At 39.7% G+C, this 19,144-nt stretch overlaps 1 protein-coding gene across 2 annotated transcripts in view; it reads left to right on the forward strand.

Annotated features, from left to right (window-relative positions):
• KLHDC10 (kelch domain containing 10) overlaps positions 1 to 19,144 on the forward strand; it is a 54,398-nt gene that overhangs the window by 22,368 nt on the left and 12,886 nt on the right. The window contains exons 2-5 of one of the 2 annotated variants that reach the window (XM_028525420.2): positions 822 to 908; positions 14,975 to 15,196; positions 16,483 to 16,637; positions 17,764 to 17,912. In XM_028525420.2, coding sequence (XP_028381221.1) covers positions 822 to 908; positions 14,975 to 15,196; positions 16,483 to 16,637; positions 17,764 to 17,912 — 613 coding nt within the window. The remainder of the gene's footprint in view (positions 1 to 821; positions 909 to 14,974; positions 15,197 to 16,482; positions 16,638 to 17,763; positions 17,913 to 19,144) is intronic. The other variant, XM_028525421.2, reaches the window with a different exon arrangement.

Raw genomic sequence — 19,144 nt, forward strand, 5'->3', positions numbered from 1 at the left:
GCTCTAGAGCCTGGCCCAGGGCTCACGGCAGAGCGGGCCAATGGAAAGGCTGCTGGGTGGATTGATACAGGATTGTTGGGAGGGTCAGAAGAGTCGAGGTGTGAAAGCTCATCCTGAACTTTAAACTCTCTACAAATGTGAATTGTTTTTATTGCTAACAAGAGCTGTCTTTGGGGGCAATCAAAACTTTGGGAAGAAACAGAATTACCTATTTCACATAGTGTCTCACATTTCTATTTTATAAGAAAACAAGTTTTAATTGGGTTAATTTGGAGCTAATTTGCTCCCTGGGAAGGCAGATGAACCCCCCAACTCCTGGCCAATGGAAGTACCAAGAGATTACTTCATATTTAAAGAACGGTGCCCGTTGTGTTATCCTCTTAACCGTGTGGTGTACAGAAGTATACCAAACCTGAAAGAGCAGGAAACTCCATCATGCCGAATTCATTTTAATCAGAGCTATCTTTTTTACATTCACTGACTAAAAATGTCTTAGATGCTGTTTGTAAAGCTCATGGTGAATTTTTGCCACAAGATGGCATTGGTGATTATTGAATGCATGTTGAATTGACCCAGAATTCCAAAAAATGGTGCATATAATTGTATTCTTTTGGGGATGAGTTGAAAACTTTCATCACTGCTTATATATTAATTTTGTTTTGGCTACTAAAACAGGGTTAAAAATGCTACTTTACATCACTTCTTTCTGTATTCAAGTATTGTTTTGTTTCCTGTTTTTCTGTCTTTATAACTACAGTAACTATGTATTATTTGCTCTGTGTTGTATGTGTCTGACTTATTGCTGATAATTGTGGTAACAGGTAAGAAGAAAATACGATGGGACCCAGTTAGGAGGCGCTTCATTCAGTCCTGTCCCATCATAAGGATCCCTAACAGGTTTTTGAGAGGTGGGTGATAACTAGCAAGAGATCTGTGCTTCATTTGGGTTAAAGGGAACTTGGAATGAAATTTCTAAACTTGAAACTCTGGTTTTTAAAAATTGTCTAAACAGCTAAAATTGGAGTAAGAAAAGTCTCAAACTTAAGACCATGTTTTATATTGACTACTGTTGAAATTGTAATCATAAGTTTTAGGAAGTTAGAATCCCTTCGTATGCATTTGAGAGTAGAAGTAAATCATCCCACTGATATCACTGTTATTCCACTGTAACCATATTAAAAAGAACTTTGAGTAATTTACCCAATATGGGTATAGGAAAGAGTTTCCTGAATATGATTCTAAGGAAGAGATAAAGATTAATTAATGTGGCTGTATAAAATTAAAATCCTCTTATTTAAAAAACCATAAATAAGAAGATATAAAGTGGGAATGTTTGTAACAAATGGTTAATATTATGAATATATAAAAAGCTCTTATAAATTAATAGTTTAAAAGCAAATGCCCACTAGAAAAATAGGTGAAACAAATGAATAGGTAAGAAAATATATATCAGTTTATAAAAAGAAACTTCAGTAAAGATGAACAAATATTTATTTCCCCTATTGTTATAAACATGATAATTAAAATAATAGATATCATTTGCACCTATTAGATTCACAAAGACTAAAAATAAGTATACCCAGTGTGGCGAGGTTATGGGAAATGAAGCTCATATGTTGAAGGAGGTGTAAATTTAACAGCCTTTTGGATCAAATTTGTCACTTGTGTATCAAAAGCCTTAAAAATCTTCACATCCTTTGACCTTGCAATTCTTACTTTTAGAAATGTTACATTCCTTCTATTTTTGAATTTTTCTCCATAAAAATATACTCCTTAGTGACAAAAGAAAATCTCAGAGAGTTACACTATTTCTAGATTTATAAATTATCAGACAAGCAAACTTAATGTTGTAATGTAGACTTTACTAAGTGATTTTGACTGAAGAGATTATTTAAAAAAAAAAACAAACCCTAGAAAAAAGTCTTGTAGCTGCTATAGATGTTTCCATATCTAGTACCTAACTTATTTTTAGCAGCCAAACTCCAGAACATGAAAAGAATAAAATCTATCTTAAATGGGTCAAGATAAGATACTTAGGATGGTGTGTCACCTTTTAGCATCAATAAATTATTTTGTTGGTACAAATTAAGGTGTGATGTTAGTGTTATGTGGCAGAAGGACGGCACACGCGTGGCCAAGCAGGCACATTTAAGTCTGTAACTTCTTTTCCTTTTTTTCAATTTATAAATTAGAATGTTAATTTGTTGATTTACAATGAGAAAGCTAACTTGGACTAAATTTAAGTGTAATTAAAAAAATCGTTTAATTAGGATATACTATTTAATATAATATCAATTTTGTACAAATATAAACATAAAAACCAAAAGAAATAGTGAAATAATGTTATACCTGATGGTAGGATTTTCTTTTCTTTTGTGTATTCTTTGTTTTTCAACTTTTTAATCATGGAAAAAAGAGATTAGCACAGGTAAGTGTTCTACCTTTGATTCTTCTGCAAGCCCTGAATGGCCTCAAACGTGGCTGAGGAGGGTGGTCTCGATGCCGAGGGGAGGGGGGTGGGAGCAGACTCAGGGCGGCGACATCGAGGTCCCCGTGACGGCCTCGGCATCAGTGGCCTTAGTTCACACCTTCTTTGACCTGCTCGTGGTGTTTGATGCTGTTGACCCCCTGCACCTTCTCAGAGTTTTCTCTTCCTTTGGGTTACTTCACTGTATAATCCTGGATGTTTTCTTCCTACTTCTTTGATTGTTCATTCTGTTTTCTTCACTGGCTTCTTCCTTCCTGCCCACGAAAGCCGGGCGTTGCTTCAGTGTTCTGTCCTCTCCATCATCCCCTTTGGTTATCTCATCATCCTTCACAGCCTCAACTATCTCCGTCCGTTCGTTCGTTCGTTTGCTCATTCTTTCATTCTTTCGGTATTTCTTGATTGCCTGTCAAGTAACAGGCACTGTGCTAGCTCAGTGATCTAGATAATAGAGAATCAGGAAAAGAAAGAGTTGTAGAACACCTTTAGTGTGATTCTTTGTGATAAGTGTCCTGATGAGGCAGTATGGTATGGGAACATGCGGAAGAGGTACCCGGCTCAGCTCGTGGGAGGGTGGAGAGAGAGGGGTGGTCATTAGGATGATTTTTCAGAAGAGATGCACTTAAAGACCGAGTGGGTGTTGGCAAGGGGAGGTAGGAACACCCCAAAACCATGGGACCAACTAGCTGCAGTAATGGCAACGGGCAAAACAGCATGGCCTTTCAGAGAACCGTCAAGTTCAGCTCAGTGGGAAAGTACATGGAGAGGAGCTAGAGAGGGCCTGCATCAAGTGGGGCACCACCCAAGGGGAGTTTTGAGGACCTGCTTGTTTTTTAATTAGTGAAGAGGTTTAACTGAAAGTCCAGTTACAAGGTCATTACAGTTAGCAAGGTAAGAAATGATGGCGACTACAAGTAAGGCAGCTGTAGTAGGAACAGAGAGCAGGGAATTGATTTGAAGTCTAAGGAAGTGGGGTTAGATGAGACTTAACTGACTGAAGAGGAGGGAAAAGGCGGGAGAGCTCCCAGCTCCCCGCATGGATCATTGTGCTCGTTACCAGGTGCTCCGTAAATGAAAGGAGGAGCAGACTGAGGGGGAAGGGGGCAAACTCAGTTTCATCCCCTGAAACCAAAATAGTGTATCTTTGAACATTCACTCTAAGAGTTATTTCCTGGGAAACCTCCTTTGAAGACGTTTTTTTTGTTCTCATGGCACCCTGTGTACCCGCCTGTATCATACACTTATCACACTGAATTATAGTTGCTCATTTACTGGTATATGCCTGCTGTAGACTGTAAGCTCTGTAAGGGCAGGGACAGTGGGACAGTGCCTTTAAGTGGAGTTGAATTATTTATAAGGCCACTGTCAGGGAATAGGGTGGGGCTGAAAATTTAGTACGTTCTCAACTTCTCTCCGGTGGTGATGACAGCAAATGGATGAGTTGCTGAGAACACGAAGATGCTGTGGTTTAGTGTTTACTTACATTAAAACAATACTTACCTATACACTTGAAATTTCCCCTTTCGAGACTCTCATTTTGGGAATCCTCTACATTACCTCTGTTGATACTGATTGAACACAGTTGCATGGGGCTTGTTTTCTGCCACTGGACTCTTTTACTCAATCCTGTATCTTCTCTGAAAGATATTTCTAGCAATTAAAATTGTGTGGTATGAAAACAATACTGGGGTAGTGAAAACAATGAGTTTCCACTGATGGACCTAACACACCCATTTACTTTTCCATACTTCTCAGATATCACTGAAAATGACAAAACAGACACACGAAAAAGAATAAATCCTAATTGTATTGAAAAACGGAAAAGGGAGGCTATGAAGCCAGATTACCTAGGTCTGAATCCAGGCTCTGCCATTTACCAACTGAGACTTCGGGCAAGCTACTTATTCTTTTTTTGGTCTCAATTTCCTCATTTGTAAAATTAGGATGATGATATAATAGTATCTACTTCCTAGGGTTGTTTTGAGGCTCAAGAGAGATAATATGAGCAAAGCATATTAGAAGAGGGTTTTTTTTTAAAAAAAAGAGTTTTTCCATTTAGTCAATGTTTTACATTTAGGCAATTCATGTTAGCTATCATTCTTATTATTGCTATTATACCAGAAAATTGGTAGAATTTAGGATAATAGAAAGCAGTTGGAATTATAATGATTGAAAAATGAGAACAGAATAAAATGCAAGCTCAAATAGGTGCTCCTGCTGCATGCTGGAAGTCAGGAGAATTTCTTAGTGAGGCCCCTTTTCTGAAACTCTAAGCTTAAAGTCAGTAAATGTAGAAGGAAGGAGAAGGTTGGGGGAAGATGAAACATCAGAGCAAATAATTAAGAGGCTGTCTCTAAAACAGTTATTTCCCCTACTCCCTCTCTCTCCATATGAAGAGCTCTGGCAATGGCATTAGTACCCAGGGCAAAGCCAGAAAACAGCTCTTTAAGCAAAGGACAGCATTTGCTTTGGGGAGGGTTGGTAAGCAGTGCTCTTATGGATTGGGGCTGGAGAGCGGGTACAAGCACAAACCAGAGGTTCAGGTAATGGATCTCCACAATAGTGGTGGGTGAGGGGGGTCCAATGGGGGAGGAAAAGAAAGAGCTCCATCAAGGATTAGGACCATACCATTAAAGGACCAAAGGACCATCTAAACGCAGCCCACCTTTGTTGGCAATAGTAAGGGAAACTGCTTTTTCTCCACGTCTGAAGAGAAGCCTGTCTGTCAGTGCACCGCTTCCCTGCAGAGACCCACAGGTAGACTGGGCTCCCGTTGGAGGACTGGAGATGGAGCCACACAGCTGTTGAGGAAATTCATACCTCCGACAGTTGCCAATCAACGTAGCCCTTTATTTATTAATATGAATAAGTGATCAAAGCCCACTGGACAGTTGCGGGAAGCTGGACTTGAAAGACTAAGCTGGATGAATAAAACAGCTGACTGCGGCAGAAACAGAGGTAATGAGGAAGCAGATTGGAGCTTTAGGAAGTTCTGATAATGGGAGGTTTCCTCAGAGTCAAGAGTAAAGTGGGTCCATAGATAAAACAGTTGCTATGGAGAAAAAGGAATAATTAAAGAATTAGTTCTATATTGAAGACTTGATTGCTGAAATAAAAATGCAGTTGAAGGCTTAAATATATAGGTTTAAGGTCAATCTTTATGAAAATAAAATAAAGGAAATATGCAGTCCATAAAGCAAGAAGACCAAAAAACTAAAGTACATGAGAAAAATTACACTTTGAGGATCATTTCATGTGATCCAGTACCCATTTTATAGTTACAGGAGGAAAGACAGCAGAAGGGAGAAAATAAATAAATAACGTTTCCCTATGTTGAAAAAAGACTCTGAGTTTTCAAGTATAAAGAGCCCACTAAGGAACAAGCTGGAAAATGAAAAAAACAAACAAACAAAAAGCATCTGTCCATACATTGCTGAACTATTACGATTCCAGAGATAAAATACAGGTTACGTGGAAGGACTCAAAACTAAGAAGCAGATTGGTGTTGCATTTCTCACCTGCAAACTGGTCTACTTTCTGTGTTCTAAGGGAAAATTATTCTGAAGACAGAACTGTGCCCAGCCTCACTAATGTTGAAATAGGAGTCAAAGTAAATAAGAACTCTGAAAGTTTACGACACACACCCCTTTTGAGAAAATTACTCAAAGAGGTACTCCTGGTAAAATGAAAAATAAATCTAAGAAAGAGGAAGGTTGTGGATATAAGAAGCAGCAGTGTGCAAAGAAACAAACAGTAAACTTAAGAGTTAACATCTAAATAAAGGGACCGTGAAGCCTAGTGTAATTGTTAAGAAAAGATTTCTGAATATATAGAAGAATAATATAAATATGTGTACGTATGTATGCATCTAACATTCTGGAACTAACATTTCAGGTGATTTACACAAATTGGGGGAAGGGAGAAAGTAAAACCACTAAGGATCTTTTAAATTTTTGTTTTGGAATTTATAGGTATAGTATGTGCTTATTAAAATTCAAATAATATTGAAATACATAGGGTGAAAAGTGAATATGCTCAAGCATGTATACAAATTTGTACAATTTAGTAAGAAAAAGATGGACATTTCAATAGGAGAATGTACGATATAAAAAAGGCTTGAGCAGGCACTTCCCAAAAGGAACAATTCAATTGGCTAGTAAACAGGAAAAGGTGCTCAACCTCTTTTGTAATGAGAGGAATACATATTAAAACCACAACGAGCCCTGGCTGGTGAGGCTCAGTGGATTGAGCACTGGCCTGTGAACCAAAGGGTCGCAGGTTCAATTCCCAGATTAGGGCACATGCCTGGGTTGCTGGCCAGGCCTCTAGTAGGGGGCATGTGAGAGGCAACAACACGTGGATGTTTCCCTCTCTCTTCCTCCCTCCTCCTTTGTCTAAAAAAAAAATCTTAAAAAAAAACCCCACAATGAGAAAGGTCTACAAACCCACAGGAATTGCTAAATTAAAAATGCAATACCAATACTAAGTATTTTGTAAACAAAAGTTAAGCATTACCTAGTAAAGATTTCCATGTATTTTGACTCAGAAATTCCATTTCTAGATTTCTAGCCAACAAATGTGGTCCCCTCTGCATCTGAAAACATGTACAGAAATGTTTATGGCAGCATTAGGAGCCACTAATTTGAAATAACCAAAATGCCCATTTGTACAGCATAGACTGGATACCTCGTGATATATATTTATACAAGGAAATACTATTTGGAAATGGAAGTTAATAGGCTACCTCTGCCCCTAGCAAAGTGGATGGATCTCAAAAACACCAAATTGTGAATGAAAGAGCCTAGAAAGAGAACATATTATATCTTTCTGTACAAATACATTTCAAAACTAGGCCAAAATAAACAGTATTGTTTAGGAATGCAGACTTAGGTATGATAAAGCTCTTAAGAGAAAGCAGGCTGTGTGGTTACCATGGAAATCAGGGAGCAGGTTTCCTCTGGATGTGAAGGAGGTGGGGTGGTGGGGCTGGGGGTCGAAAGGAGCGGGTAAGAGGTTAGTTGGGTGCCGGCAGCACTCTTGTTTTTTGGCCTTGGTGATGATCATGTTACCTTTTAAATAATTTGTTAAAATACACAATTATAGGTATGTGTGCTTTTATCCATGTGTTATATTTCATGGTAAAAGAATTAAAAACGCAGAGGTACTACTTCACGCCTTTACTCCTCACCTTATTCCCCTTTCCAGAGGTAACCACCATTGATAGCCAAGTTTATTTTCAGATGTGGTTTATTTTTTAATAATGTTAAAAAATAAAAGTAAAAGTTTTTGTTTTTATGGGTTTTAAAAATTATTAGGGGTAGTGGGATGTAGATCTTAGGAAAAAAAGAGAAAAAAGCTTGATTATTTCAGTAAAATCAATGAAGTGGAAAAGTGAAACAAAAAGAAAATGATTAAAATATATGTATATATATAAAGGCAGGGGTAAATCTAAATAAAAATAAATCAAGATCAAATGGGTTTATCTGTGGAATGGATGTAGTTTACTACTGTATTAGGTTGAAGGAAAAAGTGTGATTTTTAAGTCCTGATATCAAAGAAAGCACTTAATAAAATTTGATACTCAGTGAGTTCACTTTGGTTAAAATGCATGAAGCTGTCCTCTTATGCTATATGCATTTTTCTGTACATTATGTTTCAATAAAATTTTATTTTAAAAAAATGATAACATTCTTAGTAAGGAAAAATTGTAGGCATCCAGGAATAAAAGAAAATTTATTTTATTGATAGACTATCTACAAGAAATCAATAGCAAATACCATGTATAATGGTGAAATATTACCAATATCCTCATTAAAGTTAGAAACGAGGGAGTGATGTCCATTGTCATCGCCCTTGTTCAGCCTTGTCTGGAGGCGTCAGTCAATGCAGCAGAAGTTGAGGAAGAAAATGAAAGGTTGGAAAGAGCTGAAAGCTGTCATTAACAACAGATGACATGATCATCTGCTGTAAAATTCAAGGTACTTAACTAATGGTAAATTAGCTGGAAAAAATTTAAACTTGCAAAAATAAATTACTTTTTTGTATGTTAACAACAACCAATTAAAAATAAATTCACAATTGTATGGAGACTTATAAAATACTTAGAAATAAAAAACAACATAATGAAACTATACTGATGGATATAAAAAGAAAAGGTGAGGTAAATGGCTAGAGATTATGTTTCTTCATGGGTTCTTCCAAATGAAATCCCTAAGGAACTTCTTTAAAATTTAATTTTTATTTTGACATGATTCCAGACTTACAGAGAATTTACAAGAATGGTAAAAGATTCTCCTATAGCCTCCTTCCTCCAGACTCCCCAAATGTTAACATTTGATCACGTTTGCTTTATCCTGCTCCCTCTTCTCCGCCTCCCCTCTCCTCCTCTGCCTCCCCTCCCCGCTTTGTGTGCATAGTACGTATACACACATGCACACACACAGTGTCTTCTGTTTGAACTATTTGACAGTAAGCTGCAGACACGGTGCCTCTTTACCCTTAAGTACTTTAGCATCCGTATCTGAAAAACAAAGATATTCTCTTGGGAATTAACACTATAAATAATGGATATATTAACCCTAGTGTCTAATTTATAGACCTTATTCCAGATTTTGCAATTGTTCCAATACTGCCCTTAATAATAAAAGAAAATCCCAGATCATGTATGGCATTCATTTCTCATGTATCTGTAGCTTTGACACTGATATTTTTGAACAGTAAGACTAGTTACACTGTAAAATGTCCCTTAGTTTGTCGCATGTTTTCTCACGATTACACTCAGCGTATGCATTTTGGGTAGGAACACTGCTGAGTAATGTGTGCGTCTCCCTGCACATGAGGTGCATGTGTCCCATCCCTGGTGATGTCAGCTTTGATCACTGGGATAAGATGGTGTCTGCTCAGGGGACTTTTTATAGATTTTAACAAACTGACTCTAAAACTCATTGCAAGATGAATGGAGCAAAATACAAAGTTTTTGAAAAAGAATAGCAGCCCTGGCCGTTAGAGTGTCATCCTGGTACCCCAAGGTTGTGGGTTGAATCCTCAGCCAGGTCAAGTGTGAGAATCAACCAATGAATGCATCAGTAAGTGGAACAACACATCCATGTTTCTCTCTCTCTCTCTCCCTCCACTCCTCCCACCTGCCTTTCCTCTCTAAAAATTTTTAATATATAAAAAAGAAAAAGAATAACACAAAGGGGAATTTGTCCCACTAGATCTCGGTAGGTAATTCAGAGCCATCTCGGTTAGAACCATGTGGTAATGGCGTAGGGATCAGTGAACAGACAGTGGAGGTGAAGACAGCACAAGCCCACCCCATGTAACCGGGCAGAGTGACCCCGTCTCAAGTGTGCTTCGCTCAGCACTTGGAAGGAACTCAGGGTAACACCAGAGTCTTTCAAAGCAAGTTTCTTTCATTGCTGCTATCTTAGAAATAAGATTGCTCTGCCCTGAGAAGCAAAATCTTTACAAGCACCTCCTGCAGGTCAGGAGATACTTAATCAGGAAGTAATGTGGGTGCTGGTGTGAGTGGATTGCTTTTGCCTCAGCCGTTTGGGGTCTGGGAGCAGTGGAAAGGTCCGCCTGCTGCTGGTCCAGGTGGAAGCCAGCTGGTTCCGTTTCCCTTGGCTTTCCCGTCCAGGCCTCCGGGTGTACAATGGAAGATCTGCCCTCTCAGGGGGAGGCCATGGTGGGTTTTATGTTTAGAAGGAAGTGACCAGTTTAAATTAAACTGGATTTATCTTCAGGCTATTTGATATTTATAACTAGTTAATACTTTTAGTGATGAAGGTTTTAGTTTTTAAATGGCCTCCACAAATGTTTGATAGCACAGTCTAGAGGTGGCTACATCTTGTCTGTAAGAGACAAGGCAAAAATGTTATGTGCTACTTTATCTGTAAGCTTTTACGTTGAAGATTCCATGATGTTGCTTTATATTGACTGTGTGCATCCTTAAAGAGCAATAGATTTTGTGTAAAAGGTGATTAGATCCGGATATTGGAATTTTCCTCATTCTACTCTAGGACACGTCCATTTAGTGTATGATAAGGTGCCATTTCAATTCAGTGGAGAAAGGGTGGCTTTCTGTAAGTGGTTCTGGACACTGCGCATCCTTTGTTGTTGTTAATTAGAGCCCTGCCTCATACAATATACAAAAAGAAATTCTAGATGTAGTCAGGTTCTGGGTTTAAAATTCAAGACTATAACATTACTGGAAATAAGTAAGAATATCTTTATAATTTTATAATGATGCAGAGATAAATAAGATGTAGAACAAAAGAGCCTTTTCCCCCCCTTTGCCTTGGAGCCTTAAAAGAAAAGATTGAAAAATTCAATTACATAAAAATTTCCAAATGTTAAAAGATGCCATAAATAAAATTAAAGGAAAGGAATACAATAAATAATTTATACAAATTTGGGAGAAGACAACCCAAAGATAGAAAAGTGGGCAAGGGATATGATCAGGCAATTTCCTGAAGAAAGAATGCAATGGGCCAATAAATGTGTAAGCTAGTAAAAACAAGGGAAGTGCCAATTAGCCCGACACCCGTTTAAACCCAGTGGCTGGCACAAAGTTAAAAGGCTGAAGAGGGTGTGGCACACTTCCATGCACCATTGCTGGGGGTGTAAACTGTCCCAGTCTTTTTGGAGAAGAGTGTGGTCTAAAACATGGCATCTAACAATTTAAGTGCATATCCCTTTGACCCAGAAATCCTACTTCCAAAAATACCCACACACTTGCATATGAGCCATGTGAAGGAATCTTCGTTACACTACTGTAGTAGTGAAGACACTGGCAGCAATCTAATCCTCGGTCCCCTTCCCTCAGACATATAGTTTCTCCTTGTGGGCCAGAAACTAGAGCCCGTTTCCCTGGTTACTGTGAGTTCCTGCTCGCTCCCAGGGTACAGAGCAGAGTGTTTGTGACCATGAGAGAAGGTGGCTCAGCCCTCCATCGCCGGGGCGCTTTCCCTCAGCTGGCTGCTCCCTTCTGCGTCTGTCAGTTCAGCTTTAATTTTCGACTTTGCATTTTCTAATGGGAATCCCTGAATCAGGTAACCTAATTCTATGGGTGATTTTATTAGTAGCAAGTACTTTTCAGGGAAGTGAAATCTGCACATGGAGAATTTAGGGGAGGGTTCAGAGAACTACTTAAAGTAGATAAGCCCAATTTCATTTTGGTCAAGGTTGATGAGCCTATACCCCACATAATGAAAATTCTTAGTCTCCATGGCATTAGCCATGACAAATTCCCATGATTTATTCAAAAGAAAATTTAACTTTCTAATATATTAGTCTCTCTTGGGCTATAAATATGTACAAAAATATCTCTAGTTACTGACTAAAGAGAAAGAAGAATTACCTTTTTACCCCCAACTATAAGATTCCTTGATAGGATGTTTAATATTTATCAAACATTGATTAGATGCTCTTTACCCAGCATTTTAATTTGCATAGATAATGAAATTATTTACAGAAGCCAGCAATTGAGCCAAACAATCACAAATATTATATGATCTGCAAATTTAAATTTTTTGTAGCTATATTTAAAAAGTAAAAGACAGGTGACATTAATTTTAACATTTTTATCTCACCCAGGATATAAAAAATACCACTTCAACTTATATTCAATATAAAAATCGTAATTTTACCTTCATTTTTGGATGCCAAGTCTTTGAAATCCAGTGAGTATTTTACATTCAAAGCTTATCTGAGTTTGCACCAGCCTCATTTCAAGTACTTGGTAGTCCTATGTGGCTAGTGGCTGCTGCATTGGACTGGACTGTAAGTCCCAGGAATAGTAATAATGGTCTCATTATTGTATCCCCGGCCCCTGTCTCAGCACCTGGTACATAGCAGGTGTCCAGTAAGAATTTTGGCTTAATGAATGAATGGATAAATACAAGACTGTCTTCACTGATTCTTCATCCCTCAATCTATGTGAGTTATATGTGTCACAAAAAATGGCAATAAACTTACAATAGACTATCTTCTCTGCTGTATTACCACTTAGAGAAAATCCTAGAATATACTGTGCCTTTTCATATTTGCCCAAAAGCAATTTTTAAAACTATCTGTTGGCTCCAGATAATAAAGTAAAGGGCATTATAGAGACCCTTACTAGAGTTCCCATCTGTTGACCGTAGCAACTTTGTAATGTTTTTTTCTTTAAATTTGTCTTGCTAATTCTTAGAAACACATGTGTTTTGAGAAGACCATTGCCTAATGCAGCCCCTCCCTGAAACTGTATATCTCATAAGCACAATAATACCAAAGACCACCAAGGGCTGTGCATTGTTTTGATTATACCTGTCACTGTTTACTTTGACTTAAAACCAACAAAACTTCTAGAATTTGTCATATATATATATATATATATCCAACTGTTTTAGGCATTGTGGGTAATACAGGATAATTATTATACATCATCTTTGCCATTAGAAGCTTATAGTCTGTTTAGAGAAGAAAAACATTAATGAAATGAGTAGAGAAAAATTAAATTTGTAAATTTGTTTAGTGTTTCTGTGTGCTTTAAGCTTGGTGATTGAAAAAGTGAATACAAATACATTCGTCTTTCCTCAAATAACTCAAGAGCCATCTGAAAAGATACATATATAAGCCAGTGAACACTTGAACATAATAGCAAGTGCCGTAACTCTGTGATGAGGAAGCTGAGACCCAGTGGGGTCAGTGACTTGCTCTAGGCAGCAGTTAAAAAGAACCTGGATTCAAACCTAGGAGCCCCTTGCTCTTTCTTCTACACCACACTTTCTGCATTTCAAGATTCCTGAAAGGAGAAATTGAGTTCTTTACTGAAGGTAAATCATAGCTCAAGAGTAAGTTTTCCAATTATAGATGCCTAATATTTTATTTATGTATTTACATAATTATGGTATAATCATTAATAGTATATTATATCCTAACATTTGACTAGTAGGGTACTGAACTATAAAAGCTGTAGGTTTTTTCCCCCTCAGTACAATTAAAGGCATTTACTCAGTGAGTGAGTGAGCAGTGGGAATATTCAGGTAGGGTCAGGCTGACCATTTCGGAGGCATCCTGTAGAGGCACGTAAGCGGTGTAAATAGACCAGCGTTTATTTTCACCTATTTGATGATTATTATTTTTTTAAACGAGGAAGAGCTGTATGGGTTGGACTTGGAGGCGTTTTCCCACTAGGCATGGGAGGGTAGGTAGACCAGGCCAGGGTCTGGGGGAAGGACTTGGCTTCCCAGGCAGAGGCAGACTTAGGCAGGCAGGAGTGTGAGAGGTCAGGACAGGACTGTCTTGAAAGCCTCTAAATTGCTGGTTGAGGACTTTGTACTTGGGCAATAAGGAACCATTAAAGACTCTCAGACAGAACGGATAGGTTGGACTTCAGTGATGCAGTGATTCATGGTTTGTTCGTGTTTTAGTTTTTCCAGATCTGTGTGATTGCTTTTCAGTGCTAGTTTAAAAGCACATCCTAGGAAGTGGAATTATGATTTAGGTTAGGTTGGCAATAGGTGTTTATTTATATATAGATGTTTATTAGGTGCCCAGCATTGTGCTGAATACTAATTATCAATATGTTAGTATCTACTCTTAACATACAAATGCAGATAAGTCTTTAGGGTAACAGTCAACTGGAGCAGCACCTTACTCCACCCAGTTTACATTTAAGCACCTTTCGTTTTGCAGTTATGTAAGGGTTTGTGTAGACTGGCATTAAAAGTTATGAGGGTAATAGAAATAATGTAAAGTTTAGGGATTTTTTTTACTCTAAAATAACCCTAAAATAACTTTTAGTGCACTGGTTGACATAATTTAAACTTTAGAAAGCTTTCAAATATAAATTGTAGAAACAGCTTTTCTGAGTGGAGAGCTCTCACCCAGCTCTCTGAGATAAATATAGGAATGTCTTTTGTTAACTGACATAATGTCTGGAGCATATTTAAATTCTACATTTTTCTGTAACTCTTTGAAAACCAGTTTTTAATTAAGTTATAGATTATGGAAAAATCATAGGTTTTATGTGTTTGTATTTTTATTTATACATGACTCATTCACATTTGTGATTATATTTATGTAGTTTTCTAATATTTTTGGTTTAATTTAGTTGGCCTGTGTTTTTTCCTCCTCTAAGGAAACAAGAAAATTTGTTCTTTTAGCTTTTGGATTATTAAACCCCTTCTCCTCCTTTTCTTGAAAATTCTAAGTTATCAGCCATTTTCCTGAGTTGATAATGCTATTTTGCCTCCCTTGGGAAAAATCTTTTTACAGTTGTCGAAATCTGAAAATAGTCATATGAAACAGAAATGGAGACCAGCTCCTTAAAATCTTAAGTAGTGTGCGTGAATGTATAAAATAACCTAAGCAAATAAATAATACACCCATGTTATAAATCTTCCCTAATCCCCTTTTAAAGCTAAAAAGATTGTTACCGAATTTTGTTTGTGCTTTCAGTCTGCTGGGCCAGCTGTGGGAAACTGTGCTCTTCTCTCCTAGGCCACAGACCGCCACCAGCACGAAGTGGACACCGCTGTGTGGCAGATAACACCAATCTGTACGTGTTCGGAGGTTATAACCCAGATTATGATGAGTCAGGCGGGCCCGACAACGAAGACTATCCGCTCTTCAGGGAGCTCTGGCGGTACCATTTTGCTACAGGAGTATGGCACCAGATGGGCACAGATGGGTACATGCCCCGGGAACTGGCATCCATGTCACGTGAGTGCAGGCACTTCTGAACTTTTGACTTTTTGAAATGTCCGAGAGGTCCGGTTCAGTGTCACGTGTTCTTTGTTAATAGTTTATAATAACACCAACATGATCAACCCTGTTAGCGGAGATAGACTCTACTCTGGTAATAATGCAGCATGGTGATTCAGAATCGCTCGAGAGTCACACTGTTCTAAGTTTGAATTTGCTGTGTATCGTTACTTGCCAGATGATTTTTAGCTTCAAGTTCCTTAGCTGTGAAATGGGATTAATGGAATCTCAGAAGGTTCAACATGAACTATCATATATATGCTTGGCAAAGTGCAGAGGGTCAGAAACTGGGGCTCTAACGATGATAAATAATAGTTACTGAGTGAAGCACTTCACACGTGGTACCAGTTTAATTCTCAGCATTCCTGCAGGGCAGCTGCTGGTGCTGTGGCCATGGCACAGATGCAGAAGCCGAGGCTTCAGAGACGCCCCGTGGGTCGTGGCTAAGAGTGCAGGCTCAGGAGCCAAACTGCCTGGGGCTGAATCCCAGCGTGGCAGGGCTCCTTTGAGGAAACCTTCAACAAGTAGATTAAACCACTCACCGCTTCTGTGTCATTGTCTGTAAAAATGGGGACAATAATAATAACTCCTATCTCACAGGGTTACTGTGGAGATTAGTTTAGAGAGAGTTGATAACTCCCCTGGGGTCACACGGGAATTTACACCTAGCTCTCGCTGGCTCCAGAGCCCGTGCTGTTCACTCGTACACTGTATCAATTGAAGGCTGGGTAAAACAATGCCATGGGAATAATACAGGAGCACTAGTTGGAGAGTATTCACCATTAGAGAAGGCAAGAAGATACGTGTGGCCACGTGTGTGCGTGCGCGCGGGGTGGCAGGACCAGAAGAAGAACACCGAAGTCTCCAGGGTGTTGGTGTTTCTTTTTACCTGGGGGAAGATGCAGACTACTGAAGCCATCATTTAAAATGTAGAGATCGTCTGCCTGGCAGAAAGAGGGATTCTCTTGCCCCTTGGTCCTGAGTCCCACTGGGTCTTCACTGAGGCGAAGATGGCACTTCGTTTCCCTCTGCTTTGCTGCACACTCGGACTGTCCCGAACAGTGGGGGTGCGCTCTAGCTCGTCACGCAGTGTTGCTGCACAGAGTGTTTCGTGAGTTCCGCAAACGTGTGCCGAGTGCCTGTCACACACCACGGGGAGCTCCCTGACACTGTGCATGCGAGGGCGTCAGACCTTCTTCTGCAGAACTCTGTGCGTAAACGGAGCTTGTGCTTCTCCTCCCCAGTCGTGCTGCACGGAAACAACCTGCTAGTGTTCGGAGGCACGGGCATCCCGTTCGGGGAGAGCAACGGCAACGACGTGCACGTCTGCAACGTGAAGTACAAGCGGTGGGCCCTGCTCAGCTGCCGCGGGAAGAAGCCCAGCCGCATATACGGACAGGTACCGGACCTGGTCGGGCAGGGGCGTGTGTTCTGGGGGCAAACAATGCCAGAATCTTTTTATTACTTCTGGCTTTTAAAATGGAGAGTAAGTTTACTGTGGTTAATATTTGATTTTTTAGTTCTGATATGAAATTTTAATTTGTAAATCTGGTATCTTGCTGCCTTCTGTCCCCCGCCCTTTATTTCTAATCCTCTTTAGGATTATGACCTAGACTTGTGTGGAAGTTTCTAAAATGGCAGGACCGCACCCCACCTCCACTCCCACCTCCAGCAAGAGCCTGGGCTCCGCCTGGCCTGGGTTCTGGCATCTTTAGAGTGAAAGGATCTCTGAGGAGCTTTCTGACCCAAGGAGCAGAGTAGGCGATCCCTGCGCCTAAGGTCTGAGCTAAAACAGATTATGTGGAGATTAGTTTCCAGTTAGGTTCCCGCACTGCAAACCTGGGTTTGGAAAGTTGTATCCAAAAAGACGGGGTGCAGCTCACCGTACATCAGAGACCCTTCGAGAATAATGTGCTAAACTTAAAGCAGCCAATCTGTGGTTTCTCACCAACTGGCTGGTGTGGGCACTGACGGAGCGCTTGGGGGCTCGCTGCGGAGGGGCAGCCGGGGACTGTCTGCCACCGCAGGAGGCACCGAGACCCTAAGGAGTGACTGTAGCAGCAGCCAGATTTACAGCAAAGGAGAGTCTCCTGGAAAACGCCAAGTTTTGGGGACTGACTCCCAACTCCAGATCTTACCTAAGGGGTTCTGGTGGCTTCCTTTCATGTCTCCTCCTTCTTCTCGGGCACATTTTTCCTCATACTGCTTAGAAAGACAAGCAGCTTTCAATGGAAATGCTCATGCCCATGATCTACAAATTCTTTGGTTGCCTAGAAGCCCTACGGATTAGTGGACCACCTCGCCAAGGTAGAACTGGCTTTCCAGCTGAGCACAGGTTTACCTGTCTAAACATAATCTCTGCATTCTCTAAAATCTGCAGTCCTTTACCTTAAAGGGCTGGTATTTTTGAAGGTTAAAAAATACAAGAGAATTCCATAAAACTTGATTTGAAGATATCTAATAAGTTTATATTCTTTAGTCAAGCGCTAACGAGTCGGTCTTGCTCACTTTTCCTCACTTCCCAGGCCATGGCTATCATCAATGGCTCCCTCTATGTCTTCGGAGGGACAACCGGGTACATTTACAGCACAGACCTGCACAAATTAGATCTGAACACCAGGGAGTGGACACAGCTGAAACCAAACAACCTCTCCTGTGATCTGCCAGAAGAGAGGTGAGGTTCTGGGATTAAAGCATATGTATTCTTTCTTCCTAAGATTTGGCTTTTTTCAGAATATTGGTAATGTGGTTTAAAAAAACCCTTTGGCCTGGTTGAAATAGCCACTGGTTGTTAGATCCCTATTTAGCATTAAAGCAGGGTCTCCTGGTCAAGGATTGATAGTTCCCTCTAAACTATACAATTTTTTTTCATGTTATGTCCTCATATATTTCAGTTTTTCTCCATTAGAAAGATAGTAACACTTTAAAGAGGAAACCAATAGCAGCAATTGTAAATAAGTTTCATATCACAGGCAAAACAATTACTTTCTGGTTATTTTTTAAATTTCCCTTCTTAGCTTGCATATCAGGAGTCTTCGGCTCATTTGCGCACCGCTGTACCCCCAGTACAGGGCTTGGTGCCGTTCCTGTAGTAGTCCTCAGTGAAAACTGACTGGAGGTGGATGCCTGGGAAGGAGGGAGGGATGGCAGGCGGGGGAGGCTGGTGGCCGGAGGGTTTTTCACTTCAGCTGCTTTGTGAAACATTCAAACATCACGTGATTCTCTCTAGCTGCCTTCTGCTGGTCCTAGCCTTTTCACTTTTCTTTCCTAATAGAAATTGCCTCTTAGGATTCAACTCACTGGAAAACTTGGTGAGATCTTTTGTCCTCTAGTTTAAAAGCAAAGATAGTAAACAATTTTTTAAATCTTTCTGATAGACTAATCCAAGATCTCTTTGTTGTCTTTCAAGACAATGGTATGCAGTGCTAAGGAAGAATTATCCTCACTGTAGGATGTTAGAAGGCTGACCATTGCAGGTCACCATGAGAGGCCTTGGGAGGTGGACTAATAACTGGAATGATTTGGATATAATTTATTTTGTTAGCACCATGGTCTTCAGGAAAAGGAGGAAATAAATTAAGTTTTCAAAGCATTTTTTAAAATTATATTTATTGATTATGCTATTACAGTTGTCCGGATTTTTTCCCTTCGCCCCCTCCATCCAGTACCCTCACTCCCTCAGGCAGTCCCCACACCATTGTTCAGGTCCATGGGTCAAGCGTGTAGGTTCTTTGGCTGCTCCCTTTCCTACACTGTCCTTTACATGCCCACGACTATTCTGTAACTACCTATCTGTACTTCTTAATCCCCTCGCCTCTTCACCCATTCCCCCACCCTCCCCCATCTGGCGATTATCAAAACGCCCTCTGCATCCCTGATTCTAGCTCTGTTCTTCTTGTTTGCTTA

This window comes from Phyllostomus discolor, chromosome 10 (genome assembly GCF_004126475.2).
Source record: "Phyllostomus discolor isolate MPI-MPIP mPhyDis1 chromosome 10, mPhyDis1.pri.v3, whole genome shotgun sequence".
In the NCBI taxonomy this organism is placed as follows: domain Eukaryota; kingdom Metazoa; phylum Chordata; class Mammalia; order Chiroptera; family Phyllostomidae; genus Phyllostomus; species Phyllostomus discolor.